General features: G+C 37.4%; 2 protein-coding genes across 2 annotated transcripts; both read left to right on the forward strand.

The window, feature by feature from the left end:
- The first annotated feature begins 17,742 nt into the window (after positions 1 to 17,742).
- LOC134752756 (uncharacterized) lies at positions 17,743 to 19,235 on the forward strand. The gene is made up of 2 exons (XM_063688448.1): positions 17,743 to 17,929; positions 18,580 to 19,235. The coding sequence occupies exons 1-2, from the start codon at positions 17,826 to 17,828 to the stop codon at positions 19,214 to 19,216; spliced, it is 741 nt and encodes a 246-aa protein (XP_063544518.1). The 5' UTR covers positions 17,743 to 17,825; the 3' UTR covers positions 19,217 to 19,235.
- Positions 19,236 to 19,893: 658 nt separating this feature from the next.
- On the forward strand, positions 19,894 to 20,693 carry LOC134752637 (uncharacterized). Its single transcript, XM_063688307.1, has one exon. It carries the CDS (start codon positions 19,920 to 19,922, stop codon positions 20,691 to 20,693), a length of 774 nt encoding a protein of 257 aa, XP_063544377.1. The 5' UTR covers positions 19,894 to 19,919.
- Positions 20,694 to 25,704: the final 5,011 nt, after the last annotated feature.

Genomic DNA, 25,704 nt, shown 5'->3' on the forward strand with positions numbered 1-25,704 from the left:
GTGTGTGCGGTGTCGGCGTGTTGACCTGTAATTAACACAGGCGTGAGCACAAGATAAAATACAGATGGCAGTGGGTTGAGACTGGGCTTGTAAACCCCGTTTGTGGCACCACCAACAAACGGCCCCGCTAGCGCCTGGTGGCTTTAGTTGGCACCGTTAGGTTTCCACCAGCAAACGATCTCAGCGAGGTCTTTTCAACACTGGGGGCCACTGAATTTAAAATAATAAATAATAATAAATCGCCTTTATTATTATTTATTATGTACTTGCACAACACTGGCGTTAACACACGACAACTAGTGAGTTGGGTAGGGTGCGTAAGTCTCGAGAGCGTGCTCAAGCGCGTGCGTTCCCGTCAACGTCACAGTTGCGACTTCCCTATATTAAAGATATATCCCAAACCCTTATATACAATCCCTATAAACATTTTAATAGCGCGATGTAGAAATCACCGCTCTCGGTACAGCGCCATCTCGCGTTATATTTGCTTAAACATCTTTGTATGAAAGGTATTTTACGGACATAGACATAGTATAATACAAGTAGTTATAGACGCGCCACCGAGCGACCGGGGTAAGAGAAAGAATATTCATATAGGGCAGCATAGGATTTTTTCTCTTTTACTCTCATAAATTTCGGTATTTCGCCATCGCCTCCTACCTATGATGCCACCCGGTCGGTGATAAGGACAAAGCATGGCACTATTTTTTCTTTCCTCTTATAGGAATCGCAATAAGACTATCTTTCTCTATCAAAGAGTGAAAGAGTGTCAGGCCCTCGTCGTTTACGGAAGTACGGACGGACGCGAACAGGCCACAGAGAGATACTATATGGAAGCTAAAAAGTTTATGAACACAACCATCGATTTTACAAAACTTGTAACATTTAATCGAAATTCCGGCAAACACCTTAAAAACAGCAATAATTCTTAAAACAGCAAAAAATAACAAGTTAATAGAAAACAAGTAAAAAAACTCCATAAATTATACACATTGTAGCTGGCGAAAACATTTCGTTTTATTTATCATCGAATCAAATAAAACGTTCCTTTTCACGGTCAAAAGGCATATTCTCAATTTGTGAAGGTAACAAAAAAGTACCACGCCCCGTGAAACGGAACGGGCGGGACGCCAAGCGTGAGCCGGATAGTTTTAGTTTGGTTCTAGAATAAAATATTATTTTATACTTTTTTTATTTACATACAAAATATATACTGTGGCACTGTGTAAACGAAATTAATAAATGTATACTTATATTATTGAAAATATATTTCATTATTAAAGTAAACAACTTACCTTATATCTCAATTACTAAAAATATATCTACTTAATTAACTGTTTGAAATTTTGGTGAGATTTCTCGGATATATAATTCAATACATTCAAATCTACATAGTACGAATTCTTGATTTTTTGTAACATCTCATCTTAAAAACTGAATATAAACCATAAAACCCATCCACCAACACGGAACCCCAAAAAGCGAAATTAAAATTCAAACATTTCGAACGCTCGATAACCACTGCGGGCTCAAAAGCCGTTCCCTTTTCAAAAATTTACAACTAACTGCCAGTGTATTCCAAAACGAATGGGCGTTCGATTTTCAAACTACCGATGACCGTTAAAAATCGGCACAGGGTTGGCAGAAGCATGATTTTTATTGCCTTTTCTTTTTTTAGGGTTTCGTAGTTCAAAAGTAAAAAACGTTTTACCCGTTACTTGTGTATCAGTCCGTCCATCTGTCTGTCACAGTACTTATATTACAAAGTACACAGTATTAATACAAATACGTATGTGTAATGTAAAGTATATAAATAAGAATTGACCGGAAACAGGGGCACCTTTTGGGGGATAATTAAGAAAATTAAAAAAATAAAATGTTGCAGAAATATAACGCGCGGAAAACCTATAAGGTCAAGCGTAAGTCGACCTTACGAATTTTTTTTTCAAAAATTGTATGATGTACGAAACCTACACAACTGTTAGTCTGGAAGTGATCGCTCTTAAGCGAAAAGACCGCCTATTACCTTTACCTATCTAATTGTCTTTGTTTATGTTGTTGTACATATATGTACGGGAAACTGTGTGAGGCAGGTAGAGTCAGAACAACCTAACTCTACCTAGCGTTTGACATGACAAAGTGTGGCAATGTCATCATTAATGTCTTTCTATGAAAATATGACGTATATGACACTCCCTTCCTTTGTTCTGTTTAAATCGGTGGAAAGTTACCTTAGGCAGGGGTCGGAAACTAGCGTTCGGGCTTTCTCGGCTCCGTTCGGCTCAGCATTGCTCCGAGCAATTATTAGGGTTGGCACAACTTGACGTCCCTTTGCATATACGACCACAGATAAGATAATACCCTAAATTTTGACAACCCTAAATAGCCGAAAGGAATAGTACCATACATAAGAAAGGGCCAGCATAATTCGTCCCTGTATCGCTGTCAAACTTCGGTTTTATAGGAAATTTCCTTTCTGTACGGTAGTACTAATAATACTATTACATATTCTGTGCCGGCTTGAGATACACTTGTAAGTCTTACTTACGTAAGTAGGGACAAAGCTATTTGCTAGAATGAGATAATGATATTTATCTCTCATTCTGTAAGCTAATGTGTCCCTACTTACGTAAGTAAAACTTACAAGTGTAAGTATCTCAGGCCAGGATTACACTTGTAAGTTTTACTTACGTAAGTAGGGACACAGCTATACTACAGAATGACATTATCATTGGCCTTATCGTCTGTTGTTTTTGATGGCTAAAAAGACCGATGCGAGACCGACATGGCCTACCGCAGGCCTGACAAGAGAAGCTTGCGGAAAACGGTACTGAAACGTCCTGACGTCGTTTTTGCCTCCTATCAGCGAGTGCGGCGAACCAGGACTCATCACAATACTTGCGACCCTCCAAAACGCCTTTGCGCCACTCCGTCCGTTGTTCTGCGAGCCTCTCCCAGTCTCGGTGGTCGATATGGAAGGCAATCATGTCCCTCTACGCAATCTTTAAAGCGAAGCAATGGTCTTCCAACGTTATGTTTTGCGTTCGCAACCTGACAACGTTCGCGTGACATATGAATATCGTTATCTCATTCTAGCAAATAGCTTTGTTCCTACTTACGTAAGTAAAACTTACAAGTGTAATCCTGGCCTTAGACGGACTATTGCGAACCCTTGGTGAGCAAATCCGGTTCGCACTTGGCCGGTTTTTTTTTTCATTTTACTACCTTTTGTTCGAATGGGATTCTAAAAAGCCCTGTTTTGTAAATAGTGATTTATCTTTGAGTGAATGTGTGATTTTGCAATGTTCATTGTGTTTATGATTATGTGCTTTAGGAATTTATTTGCGAAGTCATTGACGAAATATTTGTGACGTTTTCAACCAAAAGGTACCACATTGTCGGTTGTCGATAAGGTTGATTTCTAATTGAAGCTATATGGAAATAGCGCCTTACTGACAAGCGACAATAAGTACCCTTTTGGTTGAAAAGGGCACATTTACCTATATGTAGTGGTTAGTCAATAAACATATTAAAAAGGAGGGATAGTACCTTAATTTAGCTCATTTTACAAAGGAAACATTATTTAATTTTTAAAAAGAAACAAAGCTAGCAAGTTTTTAAAAATATTCGGAAATTTTGCGAATGTTTTGCAACTTGCACATTGCAATTTGAAACTCTGTCAGAAGGATTCTGATTGTAATCATAAATTATAGGTAGATTTGATCTGGATTTGTTAGGGATATGATCTGGCAGTGGCAAAAGTGACCAACAAGGGCCTGACACTCTTTGATAGAGAAAGATAGTCTTATTGCGATTCCTATAAGAGAAAAGAGAAAATAGTGCCATGCTTTGTCCTCATCACCGACCGGGTGGTATCATAGGTAGGAGGCGATGGCGAAATACCGAAATTTATAAGAGTGAAAGAGAAAAAATCCTATGCTGCCCAAATTGTATATGAATATTCTTTCTCTTACCCCCGGTCGCTCGGTGGCGCGTCTATAACTACTTGTGTATACTAATTATACTATGTCTATATGGTGACCAATGAATGAATGAATGAATGTTTGAATGAATGTTTCTTTATTCAGGCAATAGACCCATTACATACAATACAATAAAACATAAAAAGAAATACGGTAAAAATAAAATAGAATAAAAATTAAATAAAATAAAACTCACTAAAAACTAAAAAATTAAACTACTTACGGTTCGGTTGCTGATGACAATTATTGTAATGACAAGTCGCGCAGCCTTTTTATCACAAGTTACCTTTTTTTTTTTAAAGTAGTGACGATATATCGGTCCTATTATAGTATGTCAAGCCATTTTCGTCAGTAGAAATTTGAAAAATGTATGCGCGAAGGGTTATCGTAACATCCCATAGAAATAGTGTGTCAAAGGACTGTCTCATTTCACACATAGCCAGAGAGAATCATACATCTTTGTCTTACACTAGTACTAGCACCCAAAAGAAAAGGATGATTATAGTTTTTTTTGTTTAGAAAAAGGCGCGTTTTCTACTGACAAAGTTGTTTGACCGACTATACATATATATCTACGAGAAATCGAGGAATATGTACTTACAACCATTTTAGAGTTAAGTATTTTATTCATTTACGATATTCACTGAACATGTTACATGTGTGAATGACTGTATCTACCTACATTTAACAAGACAAGTAACAAAGAAACATTTTCTAAAAATAGCCTAAAAGTCCAATTCTCCCTTTAAGGCTCACATGAACTCCAAAACTAGAAATACCAAAAACATTGTCCATTACATTGTACCAACATCATTTTACAAACTTATATTTAGTGCTAACAACTCCAAAGAGTTTAACAATTTGTTTTAAGCACTGATTTGACCAACGGCAAACATAACTTGGGCGAGCCATAATAAAAAACTTATCGTAAGATTGAGATGTATGATACTGCCCTGTGACGTCACTTATTTCACTTAACGTATATTCAAGCCATTTTTAACTTTAACTCAAAGCGTTAAGGAGTTAGTTGAACGCAAAGAAATTTCACTCTATTTTTTTCATGCGGAGCTTTATGAGCGGCCAGTTTTATATTGTTGTCTTTCGAGTTCTTATTTCAAAGTGAACAAATTTATTAATGCTGTCTGGAATCCGTTTGTCATTTAAAATTAGACTTTATTCTAATGACCTAAGAGCGAGTATCTTGCGATTGAGATGCATAAATAAGTTTGTTTTCACACTTGATTTTTTAAATTTTATTGCAGTGTACATGGCTTCTTGTCGCATAATGACATTCTTAGGTTTTTTTTTTTTAATGTCAAAGGCCGTGGGTACGTGGTCAATGTTAACAAGATTTTTAGCTTAATTTTTTATCTCGTATCATACGAGTACTCGTATATGTGAATGACAGTTGTCAAATGGAATAGGCAAAGCCATGGCAAAGCAATAGGGAATATTACGCGAAACTCTGCGTAGGTGGCGCCACTACCACAATCTGAGGGTCTATTGCGAAACAAGAAATCGAAATTACGTTATCTAACATCTCCGTAACTCTTGCATATTCGAGCGATAAAGAGGCAGATAGCGAAATTTCGGATTCGCGTTTCCCGGTAGGTCCTCTGTAAACAAACCGCCTTGATGCATCAATGTCATATTTTATTATCTCTGGAAACTTGTTAAAAACCTGTTAAAGGTACAGTATGTATAAGCAAAGAGGATTTAATAGGATAGTAAATTTTGGAGCCACAGTAAATTCACTGCCATCTATCGACACACGATTTAAACAAAATATAAAAATGCCAAAACTTTTTATTTATATACTTATGCATAAATGTTTTTTTTTATTTGAAATCTTTTCATTAATTATTTTTATATTATTTTGACTAATGTTCCTTCACTGATATGCGTTAAAATTGTTATAAATAAAATAACAAACGAAACCGTCAACGAGATACGAGAGTAAGCCAAAGGTAGTGGCGCCATCTGATCGAGAATCAAATTTTCTTGATTTTCGAGGCACGTTTTTTCCTTACACTGTATCATCTATTACGGAGTTATATCTATCTTTGATAATTTAAATGAATATTTAATATTTATTAATATTAAGATGTCCCAAAATGTCCATTCCATTACGTCATGTTTTAGTGTGAATTTATTTTTCATTTGTATATGCGTGACGTAGTTAAATTAGTGGAATGTACAATTATGATACAAATTTTTGGGTTATTTTTTTATCATCAGGATTGAATATGCATGTGATTCTGAGTTGAAAGAACCCAAAAACACCAGGATCTGTGAGAATCAGGTTTTCAATATTTATTTTACCCAACTATATTCTGTTTTTTGATTCCGTAGACTAAAATGACATTTCATGTGGTACTAAGAAATGTCATGTCTTACACATGAAACGTCATTTTAGTCTACGGAATAAAAAAACAGACTTTACACAATTTGATTGTATTACAAATCTCAACAACTTTTTTATTAAATCTTTTATACTAAAAAAACCAATTGAAAAAAAACTTTCCATAGACAATCTAGCTTCTTTTTTTTACGCATTCAACAACCTTGAAAAGGCAAAAACCCGTCAATAATTAATCAAAACCGTCTTTTAAGAGTTTTAAAAAGTTTTGCATCGATGCATTGAGCCGTTGAGAGGAAGACATTTTGATTTATGGTTGCTTTTGTGGCAGCGATGCTGTTATGGCTCGAAAATATAGATTAAGTAATTCAATAGACATGCCATTTTGATTTAATGGATTAGATTAGATACTTGTGCCATTCTCGATCAAAAGGGTACTTATTGTCGGTTGTCAATAAGGCGCTATTTCCATATATCATTAATTTGAAATCAACCTTATCGACAAGCGACAATGTGGGTACTTTTAGGTTGAAAACGTCACATTTATTAAATGAAATTACATTATAAATTATGCTAGACTAATCTACATGAATTTATATTTTGATCGTTATGACTAATTACATAATATTATTTAATAAATTAATAGATACAAATCAAAAAATGTCTTACAAATAATCAATATTACGTCAACAAATTTTATGCATTCATGTCAAAAACAAAATACGGGATTATTAACTAAGTACGAGTATCTCCTAAAATTCTAAATAGTAACTAGGGGATATTACTGCACCACCAGAGTGCAGCACTAGCCTTTTAGTAAACCATAGAGTAGCTTATACATACTGTACCTTTAACAGGTTTTTGACAAGTTTTCAGAGATAATAAAATATGACATTGATGCATCAAGGCGGTAATCATACAAGGCGGCAATGGAAATGCACTTATTTTTTAGCCACCGTGTATTCACTTTAAAACTTAATTACGCTAGTAATAATGAAAAATTATAATAAAGGCTTTTTATGCTAAAATTTATATAAAATCATCTAGTTGAGCACCCGAAACGTTTTATTTGATCAAGTAAGCTCTCTCCGTTTTCTTTACGGCCTGCGGTCTGAGCACGGTAGCATTTTTAGCGCCTGTCACCATGCCTGTCACGCTCTAACAAGTATGTAAGTGCGGAAGTGACAGGATAATATTGCAACCATGCTGGCACCTCTGGCCACGACATTGCGCGACTGGCTGCGGCTAAGGCGAAAACCATAGGGAACGAAAGGTCCGATCGCTGTGTCTCGCTCCAACCTATAGTTGTAGCCGAAGCCAGTCGCGCACTGTCATGGCCAGCGTGAAAGAGCCACCCCACACTAGCGTCTCCCTAGCGTTAGCGTTTAGTCAACTCTCTGGCTGCTGCTCAACGCAACCTTGGCGCAACTGCGCAGCGACGCCACAGAATAACTAATTGCGAAGCCATTATCCACACTCACTAGGTATATATTCACACTAGGTATATAAATATGTATATTATCTATGTATGTATGTTTATTTGTATTAAGTATATGTGTAAGTTTATCAATATAGTTTATATTCATTTAGTCTTGGTTACTGCACCTACTTAATCTTTCTGGTTTAAACAATTGGTTGACTGGTAGAGAATGCCTTAAGGCATTAAGTCCGCCTTTTGTACCTTCATGTATTGTGCAATAAAGTTTAAATAAATAAATAAATATCCATAGCGCTGACTAGACGCCGCCGCTCAAAAGACGCTAGTGTGTGGTAGCCCTTAATGTGGCATATCTGCTCAACATTTAGTAATCTACGACCAAGGCGCGAAAAGCCATTTATATCGCTAATGACATTTGGAACCAAGATGGCGGTAAATCTTAGCGTCCGATGAACTTAGTGTAATTACTTATTAGTTAACCAGTTAAGTTATTAGCGGTAAAAAGTTGTTTTAGCTTTGTGCTAGTTTCTTTGTATTTGGCAATTTAGTGTTAACTAGGATTCCGTACCCAAAGGTCACAAACCGGGACTATTCGCAGTTTTTAGGGTTCCGTACCCAAAGGGTAAAAACGGGACCCTATTACTAAGACTCCGCTGTCCGTCTGTCCGTCTGTCACCAAACTGTACCTCATGAACCGTGATAGCTAGACAGTTGAAATTTTCACAGATGATGTATTTCTGTTGCCGCTATAACAACAAATACTAAAAAGTACGGAACCCTCGGTGCGCGAGTCCTACTCGCACTTGGCCGGTTTTTTCTTTTTCATTCTTTTTAGTACTTCTTGATTGGTAACTTTGTCTCACCAAGATATTCTAAGCATGCGTCTGTATAACCACATCTCAAAAAGGGGGGGGGGGGCTATTAGGAAGGCAATAACGTACCTACGATTACCTGTAAAGCTAGTAAGTAATAAAATTACTGTTAATAGGAATCTCACACTATATCGTGATATTTGTGATAGCTCTCTCTTCTAATGATGGGACCATTATTGACAGTTTCTTCAAGTCTCTTTAGGTTGGGTTTAATTTAAAAAATAACTGAAAAGTGGGGTATTTTCTATGAAAAGGGACCTTATTGTCGATGGCTCTTACGCCGCACAGCGTCGCGCGGCATTGTATTTATATCGTAGCATCGTTAATAATGGCGTAAGCGCCATCGAAAATAAGGTACCTTTTTATAGAAAATATCACAAATACGTTTTCACAGTGTTTTTATTACTTAATATGTTACATTACTAAAAATAAATTAATGTGCTAAACTGCCAAAAAATGTCTAAGAACATTTTACGTGACAGCTATTCCATATAAAAACCGGCCAAGTGCGAGTCGGACTCGCGCACCAAGGGTTTCGTACCATTATGCAAAAACGGCAAAAAAATCACGTTTGTTGTATGGGAGCCCCACTTAAATATTAATTTTATATTCTGTTTTTAGTATTTGTTGTTATAGCGGCAACAGAAATACATCATCTGTGAAAATGTCAACTGTCTAGCTATCACGGTTCATGAGATACAGCCTGCTGACAGACGGACAGACAGACAGCGGAGTCTTAGTAATAGGGTTCCGTTTTTACCCTTTGGGTGTGACCGGTTTTTTATCGCACATTTTAAGTACTTTTAGCCGGTAAAAATTTATCAATGCACTCATTTGTCATTTAATGCATTTAAATTTTGGCAGCTTTCATTCTGTTATCATAAACAATACGTAACTGTCAAATTAGGGATTATTGTTTTTGTACTTTAAATTAGTACCCTCACCATGAGTTTTACGCGGTCTTAAACGCTAGCGACTGCGTCAACTCAAACGCATCTCGGTTGCACCAATGTCAGTACGAGGGAGATGCATTGTTAGTTTACGCCATTGTTAGTGCCAAACTCGTGGTAAGGATGCCGGGGAAAAGGGGAAGAATGAGCATAGAGTGAAGCAGGGCAAAGCGGGGTAGCATAAGTTTTTCGAGATGGTGAGGTCAGTTTCAATAGCGCGTTGCTGTTGGTGTTTTATCAGTGACCGCAACCCAAACCGCCAGACCTAGGTTCAAATCCTAGTAAGGACAATTATTTGTGTGTTCATCACTGATATTTTTTGCTTTATCACCTAACTAAACGGAAAAATTTGGCCGCCATTTGCCGTTTGGTTGATAAAGAAACAGATAAGCAATATAAAACTACAGTAGAATCCGCATACTATAAGAGGCATAAAAAGCTCTTAAATTTTTATATGGAATTTGTTTTTTACTCTTAACTTAAAGTAATCAAAAAATCAAAAAAAAAAATCAAACGAAGCTAGGCTACGCTACGCTAATTTTATAAAAATATTTTCCATAACGTCAATATGTACAGAGGAAAATGGGGACTACGATTCTTATTTTAAGTTTTTGACATGTAAATCGGTTTTATGAATCCTTATTGTCGATGGCGCTTACGCCACTATTAACGATGCTCCGATATAAATACAATGCCGCGCGACGCTGTGCCGCGTAAGCGCCATCGACAATAAGGTCCCTTTTCATAGAAAATGCCCCAAATGATTATGATTATGATTTATATGGAGAACCAGTCGTCCTCTTTCCTTTTAAGTAACCTCCACATCTCATTTAAAGGCTGGCGTCCACTAAGCTCGCCAAGGCGGATCGCAATAATTCCATACTAATCCATACTAATATTATAAATGCGAAAGTCTGTCTGTCTGTCTGTCTGTCTGTGTGTTCCCTCTTCACGCTTAAACCGCTGAACCGATTTAGATGAAATTTGGCACAGAGATAGTTTGAGTCCCTGAGAAGGACATAGGATAGTTTTTATCCCGAAAATCATCCCTTAAGAAAGTAAAAAGCGGGGTGGAATTGAGATAATTAACGAAGTGCCTGCTAATTTGTGTGCATAATATGCTCAAATTTAGATTGCTATGAGAATTCTTCCAGGCGCTATACTTACTTTAGCTGCTGTTACTAAGTCCGCGCAAACGAAGTCGCGGGCAAAAGCTAGTTTACTATGAAACTGCGTCTATTGACCAAGAGCCGCGGCGCATCGAATCGAATTTACCATTCATAGTAAATGTATAGAAGGCGAATTATTGCGATTCGAGTCGATTCGCCTCGGCGAGTCTAGTGGACGCCAGCCTAAACATCTAATTCCCCCACCTGACAATAAACAGTTTAATAGAAAACAATAAATTAGAAAATTGCGATGCTAATTTTAAAAATGGCCGACCGCTAAACAAGCTTTTTAAATTGACGCATTCATTACGAGTGCTCGTAGTTTGAGACTTTATTTATTTGGAGCATTTTCTATGAAAAGGGACCTTATTGTCGATGGCGCTTATGCCGCACAGCGTCGCGCGGCATTGTATTTATTTCGGAGCATCGTTTATAATGGCGTAAGCGCCATCGACAATAAGGTCCCTTTTTATAGAAAATACCACATTTAATTTCCGACCGTCATAATTTTGGCGAACTATACATACTAATATTATAAATACAAAAGTCTGTCTGTGTGTTACCTCTTCACGCTTAAACCGCTGAACCGATTTAGAGTCCCGGAGAAGGACATAGGATAGTTTTTATGTCGGAAATCATCCCTAAAGAGGGTGAAACGGGGATGGAATTAAGATAATTAATGAGTTGCCTGTTAATTGATGTAACTGATGATGATTGATGTGATTGTAACTGAGTTAAGACGAATGTTTGTACCTAACCTCTTATGAAATAAACAGCTTTTTTTAATGAATGATTGCCATTCTTTATTCTTAACAATAATTATTGTGTCGAACATAGGTTCTTAATAATTAAAATTATGTACACTGTACCTATGAAACATTAAAATAAATATTGAAGATAAATATAGTATAAAATTACAAATTACAATTACAAATGTCAACATATTTACAAAATTATTAGAATAAAAATTCACATGTACACATCCAATTTAACAATCACTTCAGTTCAGTTCAGTTTTTGGTTCTTATGGCATCTGTCCATTGGGACAATTTTGCCAGCATCAAGGTTGTGGGAGCAGAATTTCAGTATCAGAACTTGATTCAGTCCGTGTAGATGCTTGATCGGTTGAAGAATCTAAACTACTATAGGAATAAATATAGAAAAAATGGACGGCCAGAAAAACCAATAGAAACTATAGAAAGTAATGAGCCAACTGCCAGGATCAGGTTTTTTTTTTTTTTAAAGGAACATTACAGGAAAGTTTGGGTAAACAAACAGGTAAAAACTTTTAAAAGGAGCTAAAGCTTGATATTAAAATCTTTCATAAACTTAGCAAGGACATAAACAAAGGTAGTGTTAACCAAAGTAAGGATATGGTTTATGTTAACAGGACGTTGAATATAGTCAGGAAGAAAATCATAAAAACTGGCATGAGTATTTGGACAGTTGAAGAAGATGTAATCAAGGGTGCCTTCCTCCAGGCCGCATTCACATAATTAATGATCTAGAATATGGATTTTAGCTAGCCAAGCAGGGGAAGTATTGTGGCCAAGTCGAAGACGAATAATAGAGGAGGTAACTGACTTGTGAATCTTATGGTATTTGAAAAACCAAGGTCTGACAAGAATATTCGGTTGGATCCTATAATAGCGATTGCCAGTGGATTTGCTAGTTATCTCCCACTCTTCAGTCCACTGTCTGACAAGATCTGCTTTAGCAGAGTTACGGAGGTCCTGCATATAGCACTTGGAGTAAGAGGAAGAGCAACCAATTTCAATCGCCTGTTTAGCACAGGCATCTGCATGCTCATTACCATCAATTTCACTATGACTAGGGATCCAAGCAAGAACAACTTCAAGCCCAAGTAGAGAACATTGGTATAGGGACTGTCTAGTCTTAAGGATGATAAAAAGATTATCCCTGGAGCGAAGTGGAAACTTATGTAAATCTTGAAGACAGCTAAGGGAGTCAGATAATATTATTGCTTTCGGGACTTTGTGAGACTGAATGAATGAAACAGCTTCAAAGATAGATATTGCTTCCCCTGTGAACACCGATATGGTAGGAGGGCTTTTGAAACTTAATATAATTTTATAACGCGGAATCCAAACCGCAGAGCCAACAGCAAGGTCAGTTGAGAGTTTCGAGGCATCTGTAAATATTGTAAGGAAATTCTGCCACTTTTCCTCAATGAGTTGTAAAAAGACATTATTAGCACCAGAAGTATTTTTTTTATACCAAGAGAAAAGATAATATTTGGACGAAACAAAAGAGCATCATAATCAATTAGGAACACTGGGTTAACAGGAAAGGTCCACATAGGTGTTGCGTCAGATAATTAACAATCACTTACTAGAAAATAATTACAAATGCCAAACTCAAGTCAAATGTCAGTCAACATTAGACATTACAACATTAGACTTTATCCAGGCGCTATTCAACGTTACGCTATGAAATTCAAGTAGCCTACCAATAGTACCAACACTGAGCAGAAACGCTTAAAAAACAAAAATTATTACTTCATAAACAGCAAATTAGTAATGCCGGCCTTTACGGCGTTACGGCCCGGCGGTATCGCGCGGTGGTGGAAGCGGCGAGCGGCGGCCATAGGTTGGAGCGAGACACAGCGATCGAACCTATGGCCGCCGCTCGCCGTAGCCGCCGCCGCGCGTTGTCGTGGCCAGGCCGTTACAGCTGTTAATTTTTATCTTTTTAAATTGCTGGAAGGCGGGAAATATCGGAAACGGCGCGGTTTATGAAGCTTTTTTAATTGGATTTAAGGAAATAAAGAAGAAAGTGATTTGGTAAGTGGCTGGGATATTTACGAAAGCGGTTTGTTTAGCTTTTTATTGTTATGATATTAAAGTCGTCGTAACAGAGCGATTTAAAAGGAAGGTTCGTATTTTTTTCTTTACTTACTTTTAATCCGGAGGTCATGGGTTCGAACCCTGGCTCGTACCAATGAGTTTTTCGGAACTTATGTACGAATATCATTTGGGACATTTTCTATGAAAAGGGACCTTATTGTCAATGGTGCTTACGCGGCACAGCGTCGCGCGGCAATGTATTTATATCGGCGCATCGTTAATAATGGCGTAAGCGCCATCGACAATAAGGTCTCTTTTCATAGAAAATACCACATTTATTTGTGTTACAATTTCTAGCAACGAAAACTAGTACCAGACATACATCTAATGTTACTTGACTGTTCATGTCAAATTTCAAGTTATTTCCAATGAATCAAAAACTATAAATTTTAAGTCTATAGATGTAAAATAGGGTCATCCATAAGGCAATAACTTTAACTTTCATCATCATCATTAACTTATTCTCTTGTCGGTGGAGTATCTTCCAGCTTTCCCTATCCCGCGCCAGCTCTTTGACTTTTTGATACGACACGACCCCTACTTTTTCTTTCACTTGATCTAAAAAGATGCGTCTGGGTTTTCCTCTACCCCGCTTCCTTCCTATCCGCTAACTTTAACTTTAAATTAGCAAAAAAAATGCGTGATACAATCCGTTTCCATAGTTTTATTTCATGAGTACCTAACTGTCGCGGTAACTGAAGACAATAATAATGAAACCCTAATCAAAGTTTGATCTTCATGTTTGTTAAACTTAAAATAAGCAAATGTCATTGGTCAATAAAGTCGTCATGACGAAGTTAGTCATTAAAGTCGTCGTTAACGACGTAACGAGTCGGGACCTGCTAATTCGAACACCTTTGGCTTTACGATGTACATAGAGTTAGGATGATACAGACAAGTCAACGGTACCAAACTACGTTTTTATACACGGTTTTATTGATTATTATTCACAACGACGGAACTTAATCGCGTAAAATAAGTACAAAAATAAGTGCGCATAAGTGTGGGTAGTTCGAAAAACTCGTGCGCCTATAAGATGTTGATGTCAACTAGCCAGTCTTCTCCGAGACCACGGGGACAACGCCGTCCTCGAATCGTCGGAGGTAAATTTAAAACATATTTTACGCGATTAATTGTGTTGTGAATAATAATGAGTAAAAATCGTGAAAGTTTAAATCAGTGCAGTTTTATTGGTTGTTTCAGCGACCGTGATATGTCCGTGTGGATTTTATATATCATATATTTATGACGTGAAACTTCAGGTGAACTTATTACTTAGGTTAACTTATTATTGCGGGTGTCCATGGGCAACAGTCATTGCTATTTGCTAACCATTAGGCGATTCGTGCGCTCGTTTACTTCCTGTGTCATAAAAAAAAAATTAGAATCATATTTTCGTAGAAATTTGACATTGTCACACTTTGTCATTGCAAATGACATGCAGCAGCTTTGTTCGACTATAAATGACATACTCCAACGACAGCTCTGTCTGTTCGTCTGTCTGTACGTCTGAACGTTCGAGCAACGTTCCCGTCTGTAAATATTTACGTATGACTCAGAGCGAGCTAAAATGGCGCTTAAATAACAGGCAAATACGAGTTTTAGTTATTCGATCTGTTTTCGATATGATACTGACATGACACTGACAGATTAGTATCATATCGGAAACAGATTTAATAACTAAAACTTGAATTGGCCTGTAAGACATTAGATAAAAAGATAAATGATATTTATTCATGACGATCACAACACATGTAGACAACACCAGCAAGAAAAGAAGAAATCATTAAGTGTGCATCACGAAATGGACCCAACGCAGCATAATGCCAGCTATAAAGCCAGCGCTGGTCTTACGTAGGGCCCATTCGGTGATGCCACAAACAAACAAATACAAAGGTGCAAAATTTACCCCCCCAACGTGATGTGTAGTGATTTTTTCGTGACCCCCCCCCCCCCCCCCCCTAACGAACGTCGCGTGATTTGTGCACAAACTTATGGATGGTATAGAAAAGGATGCCAATCCCTTATGGCAGAATTGTTGCAAAAGTGACCGCTTTCAGCTTTAAATAATAGTTCCTAATCTCTCCGGTGGCGCTAGTTAGGGTCTGGGACATGAGTATAACATGAACCAACAAATAACCCGACCAATTTACGTAGGTTGTTTTTGGTAGTATTTCGGTGTATGGTGGCGCCGCCTAATTACTGTTTTTTGATGGACACTTTTCATACATAGAGATTTGGCTCCTTTATACAGTCTCCATGCACAAACCTTTTCATGAAACCAAAGATAGATATAACTCCGTAATAGATGGATACAGTCTAAGGAAAAAACGTGCCTCGAAAATCACGAAAATTTGACTCTCGATCAGATGGCGCCACTAGTTTTGGCCTACACTCGTATAGAGGGCGTTGACTGTTTCGTTTGTTATTTATAATTTTAACGCATACCAGTGAAAGAACATGGGTCAAAATCATATAAAAATAATTAATGCAAATAAAAAAATCATTTATCCATATTTAAATACATTTTATCGTATTTTTATAAATCTTCATTTTTAGTTTTAAAGTGTGTCGATAGATGGCAGTGAATTTACTGTGGTTACAAAATTTACTATGACAGTACCGCTCTAGTATAAGTTACTCTATGATGAAACGAAAGCGCCATTTTACCGCTTCCCCTGATCGTTTGATCAACCGTTTGCCGGATGCTTATGAAACTTATTGTTATAGATCCGAGGAATTGGGATGTTAACCCGTACAACATAGATACATATTATGCAGGTTTAAACGGCTATATTTATCAGTCTTTCATAATCCATTGACCAAGTGACAGTAGTTTATACAAAACGATAAAGAAGCTTAAAGCAGTAACAGACGGGCGTACTCCCGCGACCTTGGTAGTTCATCACTCCGACAGTCGTCGGGCCTAGCTGAGTTTCTTGCTGGAGTCTTCTCGGCTAGGCTAGGTTGTAGCGAACCAGCGACAAAACTACTATTAGCTCGATTCCCTTTACACCCTCAGATCAGGTTGAGACCGCTCAACCGATCTGCGCTGGAGCGAAAACTCTTTAGGAGTATTCCAGCGTAGCAAAACCGTCTCGTGTGATGCGGAAAGGTCCTGGATTTTCCCCAGGCTACCATCCCCCCACACAGTCCTACCGCTCTAATGGCCCTAGGTGCAATAGAGCCCAAGTCAGGTTCAAAAAAAAAAACCTTGGTAGTTGGTACGGTCCGTGGCCTGTTCGAGGGTAGATCGCCGTGCGCCCTAAGGATGCAGCTGACTGAAAGCGAGACAGAGATGCTGGTGGACCAAGGTCTCGGTCCGGTACGTCCGTCTGTTATGACTATTAAATAATGTACAGAAATAATCACGTCTTATCATTTCATCTCCCGATACATTTTTATTTGGCGTTTGTTGGCTAGGGACCTGGCAATTTAGTAGAAGATAATGTCGGCAGTCGATCGTAACATCCGCCAGATAATGAAATTCCTAGGCATATCGTGAAACGTTAAAATCATTGCGTTCCCTGTGTCGACGGAGCCCCGCTACGCGGAGCTCCTATTTCTAGACAGCTGGCCCTTCGGGCATCTGAAGCAACTTAACGAGCCTATCCTACCTATCTACTCGTATTTATTGATTTAATGTGACCACCTGACCACCTTCAAAACATTACACAGGGAACAGGGAACTTTACAATCGGGCTTATTTTAAGATAGGCCGCCGACAGATACATATTTTATAACGGAGTATACCTACCCCTAATTTATAAAACTCTCCTATCTGTACACTCAAAACGAGGCTTTGATTTCTTTAGCTACCTAGAGTTAGACCAAGATAAGTCTGCAACGATTTTGATAGCACACGCAGTGCAAGTGTTATTTATACGTCATAATTTCATAGAAGTTTGACGTTTAAATTAAACCTTGCACTGCGTGTACTATCAAAATCGTTGTAGGCTTTTCTTGATCTAACTACACAACTTTTCAGTATTTAAAACCTTTGTCAAAACAAGTGCATTCAAATTTTCTATATAAACCTCACACGAATTTGAAACATGTCTGTCAAAGTCAACACCCATCATTACATTATCAAACGACAACAACAATATTGCTTTGTATTTGGTTTCTCAACTAAATTACAGTTAAAAGCCTGTTCGCATTATCGGACGGTGCGAGCAGGCTTCACCATGTCTGAAAAGTCGAACACAACATGTCAGAACAACAGGCAAGATGAAAAATCAACAAGTCAGTATTGCGACGTGTTGCTCAGATCACAAGAAGATAGGAACAGGTCATAAATATAACCATAATCATTTATTTATTGCAACCATGGTGTTACAAGATGTGCCTTTTTTTATCAGTACAGACATGGACCCTACTAGGGCGTGGCAATATTTTAAAATCGTAAATAACCTTAAACAAAGTTGTACACAAACAAACACACTATATAGTATTACTTTGCTAATTCGTGAAATAATAAATGAACGGAATTAATGATTTATTGATGCTAGACCGTCAAAATCTCCAGCATCTGATGATGCCTCGCAGAGAAGCGAAATACGTGTAGAATTTTGTACTTTTGGTGATTGTTTTGTTATTTATTTGTGTACTTATTTTCTCGTCGGGATGATTGGAAATTGGAATATTAGTTAGTTTTGCTGGGCATTTTCCGCAACTCGACATCCAATGTGCCTATTTTGCGTGAAACGTTGTAGCGCTACTCTAATTACCCCAGCTCCTCCACGAAGCCTAGCAAGGTCTTCAGGTTGCTAGTTGGAATAATAATTTCATGTAAAAATACGCAAGTATAACAGGTTGGTACTGATTGACTAGCGTGTTATGATTTCATGGATTAGCAAACTAATTTTCCTTAAATGGATTTCCACAAAATTTTATTATTATTTACAGGCCTAATTTTATTACAGGTTTTATTGTTTACAGGACTTTTTCCAAACTATGCCATGGAGATGTAAGCGTAATAGGTAAAATATGGATCTGCACTCTTCGGGCGTTCTTACTAGGTTTCCAGTACCCTTTATCAGGTAGTACTAGAATTAGTACGAATAAGATACCAAAATGTGAAGAGAAGATGCGAGTTTCTAAAGTTATTGTAGATTGTCCTAAAGAAGACACTCAAGATAATCTTTTACATAACCTGGTGCTACCGTATGTAAGTAAAGTAAGAAGTACTTGTCAAGGATTAATAATAAGTTACAGAAAGGAGCTCAGTGATACTTGTAACGAAATAAAGATTGATATGTTTACAACTGGAGAAAATATGATAAAATATTTTAGAGATGAAGAGAATTATAACAGAAGAGTACAGATAGTAGCAAGTGGGTGTATGCTAGGATATTTAAAGCCTGGTGGTTTACCTACAAGATTGTTCTATGCTGCTTGTGGACTTACCGGTACAGGGATGCTGTGTTTTCCAAAAGAAACTGATGCGAAGATTAGAAAAGTTTTCTATTTCACTGGAAGAACAGTCATGGATGGGTATTATTTTATAACAGATAGCAAACCTCCAGACGAACGAAATATGAGCCAAGATTTTTGTAAACGTCCGCGTGAAAAATAAAATATTTTTTTGTTATCAAATAAATTAATGATTTCATGCATTTTATTTATTTACCATTTGTTACATGATAGTTAAATAGAAAATATGTGTTACATTTGCCCCGCCCACCTGGGGGAGCATACACCTGCTGCGTGTGTGGCCGAGGGATACTCTCTCGTATAGGGATTTACAGTCACGAACGCAAGTGTCGTAACACTCGTAACCGCGATGCTGCTTGAAACATCTGACACAGATGACAAAGGCCTATTTTTTATGTGTTACATTTGTAGTTAATTGGAACTGGTGACGTTGGCTCCTTATGGCATTAAGTACACCTTTTATACTGTAAGGTTTCCTTTTGTGCAATAAAGGTTAAATAAATAAATACCTAAAATGACATGTGCTGTTCTTTCCCGAGACTCAAACTGTCCTCAGCCTCAGCGTACCAAGTTTCATCTTAACCTGTTTAGCGGTTTTAGGATGAAGAGGCAACAAACTTAACCCAACCTAAGAAGCCCTCCTGTAGATGATGCGAGAACTCGCATACGAGTTTCATTTCTTTGCTGTATTTGTTCGTCGGCTGAGTTAAATTGGATGTAACCTCAATAGTTGTCAATAAGTAAAAAGTTTGCCATCTTTTCATGTCATATTGATTGAGAAAGACTGTGGACCGTCTGTCATTCAGTGACACATCATTTCCACAGAATTTTTATAATAAAACAGCATGAAAATGCAAAAAATATCAGAAAATCATAACAACGTACAACATTTCAAGGAAGATGATCAAGTGAACCTAGAAAGAAAGAAACACCTATATGTTGCTGGAAGAATAAGCGAAATAGCTCTTAAGTCAATTTTAAAAACTGCTAGGAATTGTTTCATACCGACAGTCAATGCCGCTGCAAAAGATGATACTCCTAAAAAACCTCCACCGATGAAATACAAAGATCTACCCATTTACGAATGCCCTCATAATCGTTGGAAGGAGTTTAAAAATGACAAAATCAGATGCCCAGACCGAAAAGTCACACACGAATGCCTCTTACCAACAGTATCAGAATACCGCAAGCAAGTATCAGGAATTATCAATACTGCTTCTAAAGAAATGAAGGATACTTATACAGAAATTTGTAGAGATTATAGATCGGCTGAGAAGAAAATTTTGAACAAAATGAGATCTCCGGAAAATGTGAATCAGAGAATGGCTTTAGTGGGCGCTGCTGGTGTAGCTGGTTTCGTAAAAGGAAAACATATACTTCGGCGTGTATTTTTATCTAGTGCTCTCTTGTTTGTGAGTGGATCCATTTGCTTTCCGAAAGAGACTGATGAGGCAACTAGGACAGTTCTGTATATGCTTGGGAAGGCGTTTGTGCCATTGTACAATTTCTATTTTAAAACTGATTGGTTGATGAGGGAACGAGTACCATGTGAAAGGGATCTGCCTAAAATACCTACTCCTCCTACGAAACCTTTGCCTGCGTGTGCACCGAAAAAGTGATTTTGAATGCTTTTGAAATATCAAATAGCGAATATTGATTTTATACAGTTTTTGGAGAATTATACAAGTTTATTTGTAATTATTATTTGTTTGCTTTTGTGTCCCACTGCGGGCAAAGGCTTGGTCTCTTTCTTCCACGTGTCTCGGTCTAAGGCAAGGGCCTGGCACTCTTTGATAGAGAAAGATAGTCTTATTGCGATTCCTATAAGACAAAGATAGATATAACTCCGTAATAGATGGATACAGTCTAAGGAAAAAAGTGCCTCGAAAATCACGAAAATTTGATTCTCGATCAGATGGCGCCACTAGTTTTGGCCTACACTCGTATAGAGGGCGTTGACTGTTGAGTTTGTTATTTATAATTTTAACGCATACCAGTGAAAGAACATGGGTCAAAATCATATAAAAATAATTAATGCAAATAAAAAAGTCATTTATCCATATTTAAATACATTTTATCGTATTTTAATAAATATTTATTTTTAGTTTTAAACTGTGTTGACAGATGGCAGTGAATTTACTGGGGTTACAAAATTTACTACGACAGTACCGCTCTAGTATAAGTTACTCTATGCTATAAGAGGAAAGAGAAAATAGTGCCATGCTTTGTCCTTATCACCTTTTTTCATGGTCGGGTTATGGCAGCATAGGTAGGAGGCGATGGCGAAATACCGAAATTTATAAGAGTGAAAGAGAAAAAGGATTATGCTGCCATACATTAACTTGTCAATACATGAATGTGTCTTTCTCTTACCCCTGGTCGCTCGGTTTCATGTCTATAACTACTATACTATGTCTATGGTCTATGGCAATATTTCCGAAAGACATCAACATCGTAACGCCATCTCCTTCTAGGTCTATTACGCTATCAAGCTTAGGTGACAGCGATTTTGATAGCCCATGTGCAAGTGTTATTTTAAACGTTAAACTTCTATGAAATTTATATAACGTTTAAATAACATTGTGCAGTCTGTGCAAAATCGCTGCCAACTTAGCTTGGTCTAACTCTAATACTTCCAAATAAAATTAATTAAAACCTATACCTTTATACCTAAACCTATATCTTTAGGTATTTAATTAAAAGTAAACATTACATGATCAAATAATGTAGGTTAAAGATAGGTGGTACAGTGACAGATCCAAGCGGTTTTGAATTCTGTTGGTTAACCAATAAATGTTAAAACTAAATATTTAGATCAGTACGGTTTTTACTCACTATTATTTTTAGTCGCTTTTGACGACGTACAACCGCCTCGGACACTCGTGCCTGAGGAAGGATTCCCAAAGAATCCGAAACATGTCGCCAAAAGCGACTAAAAATAAAAGTGATTAAAAACCGTACTGATCTAAATATTTTGAAATATGTCTCACGATAGTTTAAGTGCGATTATGTTAAAACTACCCGAAAATGTACAAATTGTTTGTTTACTTTTATTTAAATACAATCGCAATCAGATATATCGGAGCGGCCGAGGTGCTCAAAAATATCTGAACCTTGGTGTGTTCAGATATTTGTGAGCACCTTGGCCGCTCCGATATATCTGATGGCGGCTGTAAAAGATACAGAGAGACCTTACTAAGATTAAGCTTTACAATACAAAATACAAGTGAGCAACTATTCATACCACATTCAAACAGCGCTCCTAGAATTCCCTTTGACAACGGGCCGTTCCGGCGATAAGCGTAAGTGAGCGTAGGCAAGCGTAAGTAAGCGTAAGTAAGCGCGGACGGGCACAATGAGCAGTAAAAGTAATCGGCTATTGTCTGGGCATGTCCCGAGTTATTGTTGGTTGTAGATGTTCTGAGACTGGAAGAGACATTCTATGTGTTTTATGCTTAAAATTGTCGCTATACTTACTCAACCTCGTATCTGCAACGCTCATTTGATGACAAAAACGCCCATATTCCGAATGAAAGAAAAGCGACATTTCCATCAAATGATTGTTGCAGATATGAGGTTGAGTAAGTATAGCGACGAAATGTTCCAATGTTCTCAATTGTTATTTTTAGCACCTAGTACGGCATGGCCTTTTAGGTTATCTGTCATACCCATAGACATAGTATATACAAGTAGTTATAGACGCGCCACCGAGCGACCGGGGATAAGAGAAAGAATATTCATATAAAATTTGGGCAGCAAAGGATTTTTTCTCTTTTATTCTTATAAATTTCGGTATTTCGTCATCGCCTCCTACCTATGATGCCACCCGGTCGGTGATGAGGACAAAGCATGGCACTATTTTCACTTTTCTCTTATAGGAATCGCAATAAGACTATCTTTCTCTATTAAAGAGTGTCAGGCCCTTATTCATACCTGACCTGGGCCTGGACCCGTTTCTCAAAAGCTTGTAGCTTGTAATACAAGTGGAAGTCCCGTTCTAACAAAAGCTGTCAAAAAGTGACATCCGCTTGTATTACAAGTTACAAGCTTTTGAGAAACGGCCCCTGTGCGTTCAGTTTTACGAGGCCGTGCCGTACAGCTGCGATCGTGGCCCACTAATGGACTCGCCGGAGGATCAGCGCTGACTTTTGGGTTAGTATTATGGAGGCGAGCCCACTTCGTGATAAATAATATGTAAATATGTTTTTAATTTAAATTTCCTATGTTACAAATTTTTTCCGGTTCCGGTACTATAAACGTCAGTTGATTCAGAGTGAAGCTCCCGTGTTTTAAATCAAAAACTGTGCAAATATTTACTACCTGGGTGAAATAAAGTGATTTCCAAGTTACCCGTGTGACTGTGCTCATAAAACAATTAAAGTGCAGAGAAAACACATCGGATTAAGTGAAAACTATTACAAATATCATCTCGAGAAAAAGTGAGGTTATCTCAGTTATCTGCAAATAACAATCAGTGCCAACATCACAACACAATTGCGTTTCGTTCAACAACAAATAAAATCGTTCCGTTTACGTCAAGATGTGTGCGCAACTGTCATCAGAAATGTCACTTCTACTCGAAAAAATGAAGGAACAACTTAACCTCCAAACAATAACAATCACGGAAAACATTACAACTACAATAATGGAAAAAGTAGATGAAAAACTCAAACCACTCATAGAGGAAAATGGAAAACTGAGAAACGAAATAGAAATACTCAACAGAAAAATAGAAAATCTAGAAACAAACGGAGAGAAATAATTTGTTAGTACACGGGCTCCCAGAACAGAAGGACGAGTCCCAAGAAGAATTGAAAACGCTTGTTATTTCCACCATGAAAGAAATTGACGTGAATCTGAAAGAAGATGAAATTAATAGAATGCAGAGACTAGGAAAACGAGAAGTGCAAGATGGAAAAGTCAGACCCATTTTACTGGTCACAACAACTCTTCAGCGGAAAGTGCAAATATTAAAAAACAAGAAAAAGATGAAATCTAATACATACATTACACAAGACTTGTCTAAAGAAGCTCAACTCAAAAAGAAAGAAAAAAGAAACATCAATAAGAAAGACAATGAAAACGAGAAGAGGAAGAGATCTGAATCCCCGAGCCCGACATCTAGTAATAATAAAAACAAATTAGGCAACTCGAAAATAAGGAGGTGGGATACTTTTCAGTACTTGCGGCAAAGATCAAGCTCATTTTCCGACGCCCACTCAGACCGACCCGAAGACATTCCTGGTACCGGCCGGACACCCACAACACAAACATAAAAAACAACCACAAAAACAGCCCCCAAGCCGGCTGGTCACCGTGGGGGTTACCGACCACAACCTTCCGAAATCGCAGGAAAGAACAAACAATATTAAAAACATATATATCAACACTTACAACACCAGATCACTGTCTAAAGAAGAACAGCTGATAGAATTAGAATCTGCCCTAAAACACATAAAATGGGACATAATAGGCCTAGCTGAAATAAGAAGAATGGGATACAACATACTCGAAAGAAAAGACTATATACTATACAGCTACGGAGAAAATAAAGGAATAAGAGGAGTAGGCTTCATGGTCAAAAAGCACATAAACCGCTATGTAGAAAACTTTCGATATACCTCAGAAAGAGTATGCTCACTCGACCTGAACATTAACAAATTCAATTTCTCTATAATACAAGTGTACGCTCCGATGGAAAAATCAAGTAAAAGTGAAATAAATACCTTTTATGAAAATATAGAAGAGGCCATGAGCAACAGCCACAAAAACATAATTTTACAAGGGGATTTCAATGCCCAGATAGGGCAGACAGAGCCAGAGGAAAGTGCAGCTTTAGGAAAATTTGGGTATGGCACTCGAAGCCCAAGGGGAGAGAAACTCGTTCACTATGCAATGGAAAACCAACTGAAAGTCCTTAACACTTTATACAAAAAGAAAGAGGGTAGACGCTGGATATGGATATCACCTGGAGGCGACACAAGAAATGAGATTGACTACATATCAACAAATTTCCAACATAACTTCAAAAACTGTGAAGTCATATCCAACCTACAACATAACAGCGACCACAGAATGCTAAGAGCCACTCTATGCATAGATAAACCTCGTAAATCTAGGAAAAACTTCAATAGAACTCTAATGACAACACCACCTGAAAATCTGGAAGAACTCCATGAAAAAATACACAAAAAAATGGAAACCTTATTTACAGACAGTAGCCCCTACAACGTGCAAGAACTCTACAACAAATTTGAGGATGTACTAAAAGAAAACTTAGCGGGGAAACCCAATACGGGACGACTGGATAGAAATATTTTGTCAAAAGAAACACTAATTCTAATAGAAAAACGCCAAATTTTAAGAAATACACAATTCAAGACTAAATCACAAAGAGAAGAACTATCTAGCCTTTACAAGATTACCAAAAATAAAATAAAAGAGGATATCAAAACCTACAAATTAAATGTCATCAGAGAGAATCTAGAAAAATCAGGAACAATAAAAAAGGCACAAAAAATTCTAAACACAGGAAAACCAATCATGCCAAAACTGAAAAATAGAAAAGGAGAAGAAAAAACCAACAGGAAGGATATCAACGAAATTGCCACAAATTTTTATGAAGAGTTA

Source organism: Cydia strobilella, chromosome 25 (genome assembly GCF_947568885.1).
Source record: "Cydia strobilella chromosome 25, ilCydStro3.1, whole genome shotgun sequence".
Taxonomy (NCBI): Eukaryota; Metazoa; Arthropoda; class Insecta; order Lepidoptera; family Tortricidae; genus Cydia; species Cydia strobilella.

What these genes read in the sequence shown, in the direction of transcription:
- LOC134752756 (XM_063688448.1), top strand. Translation starts at nt 17,826, where the DNA reads ATGTCTGAAAAGTCGAACACAACATGTCAGAACAACAGGCAAGATGAA. An exon ending in TCACAAGAAGATAGGAACAG is followed by an intron (nt 17,930 to 18,579) that starts GTCATAAATATA and finishes TATTGTTTACAG; the next exon opens with GACTTTTTCCAAACTATGCC.
- LOC134752637 (XM_063688307.1), top strand. Translation starts at nt 19,920, where the DNA reads ATGAAAATGCAAAAAATATCAGAAAATCATAACAACGTACAACATTTC.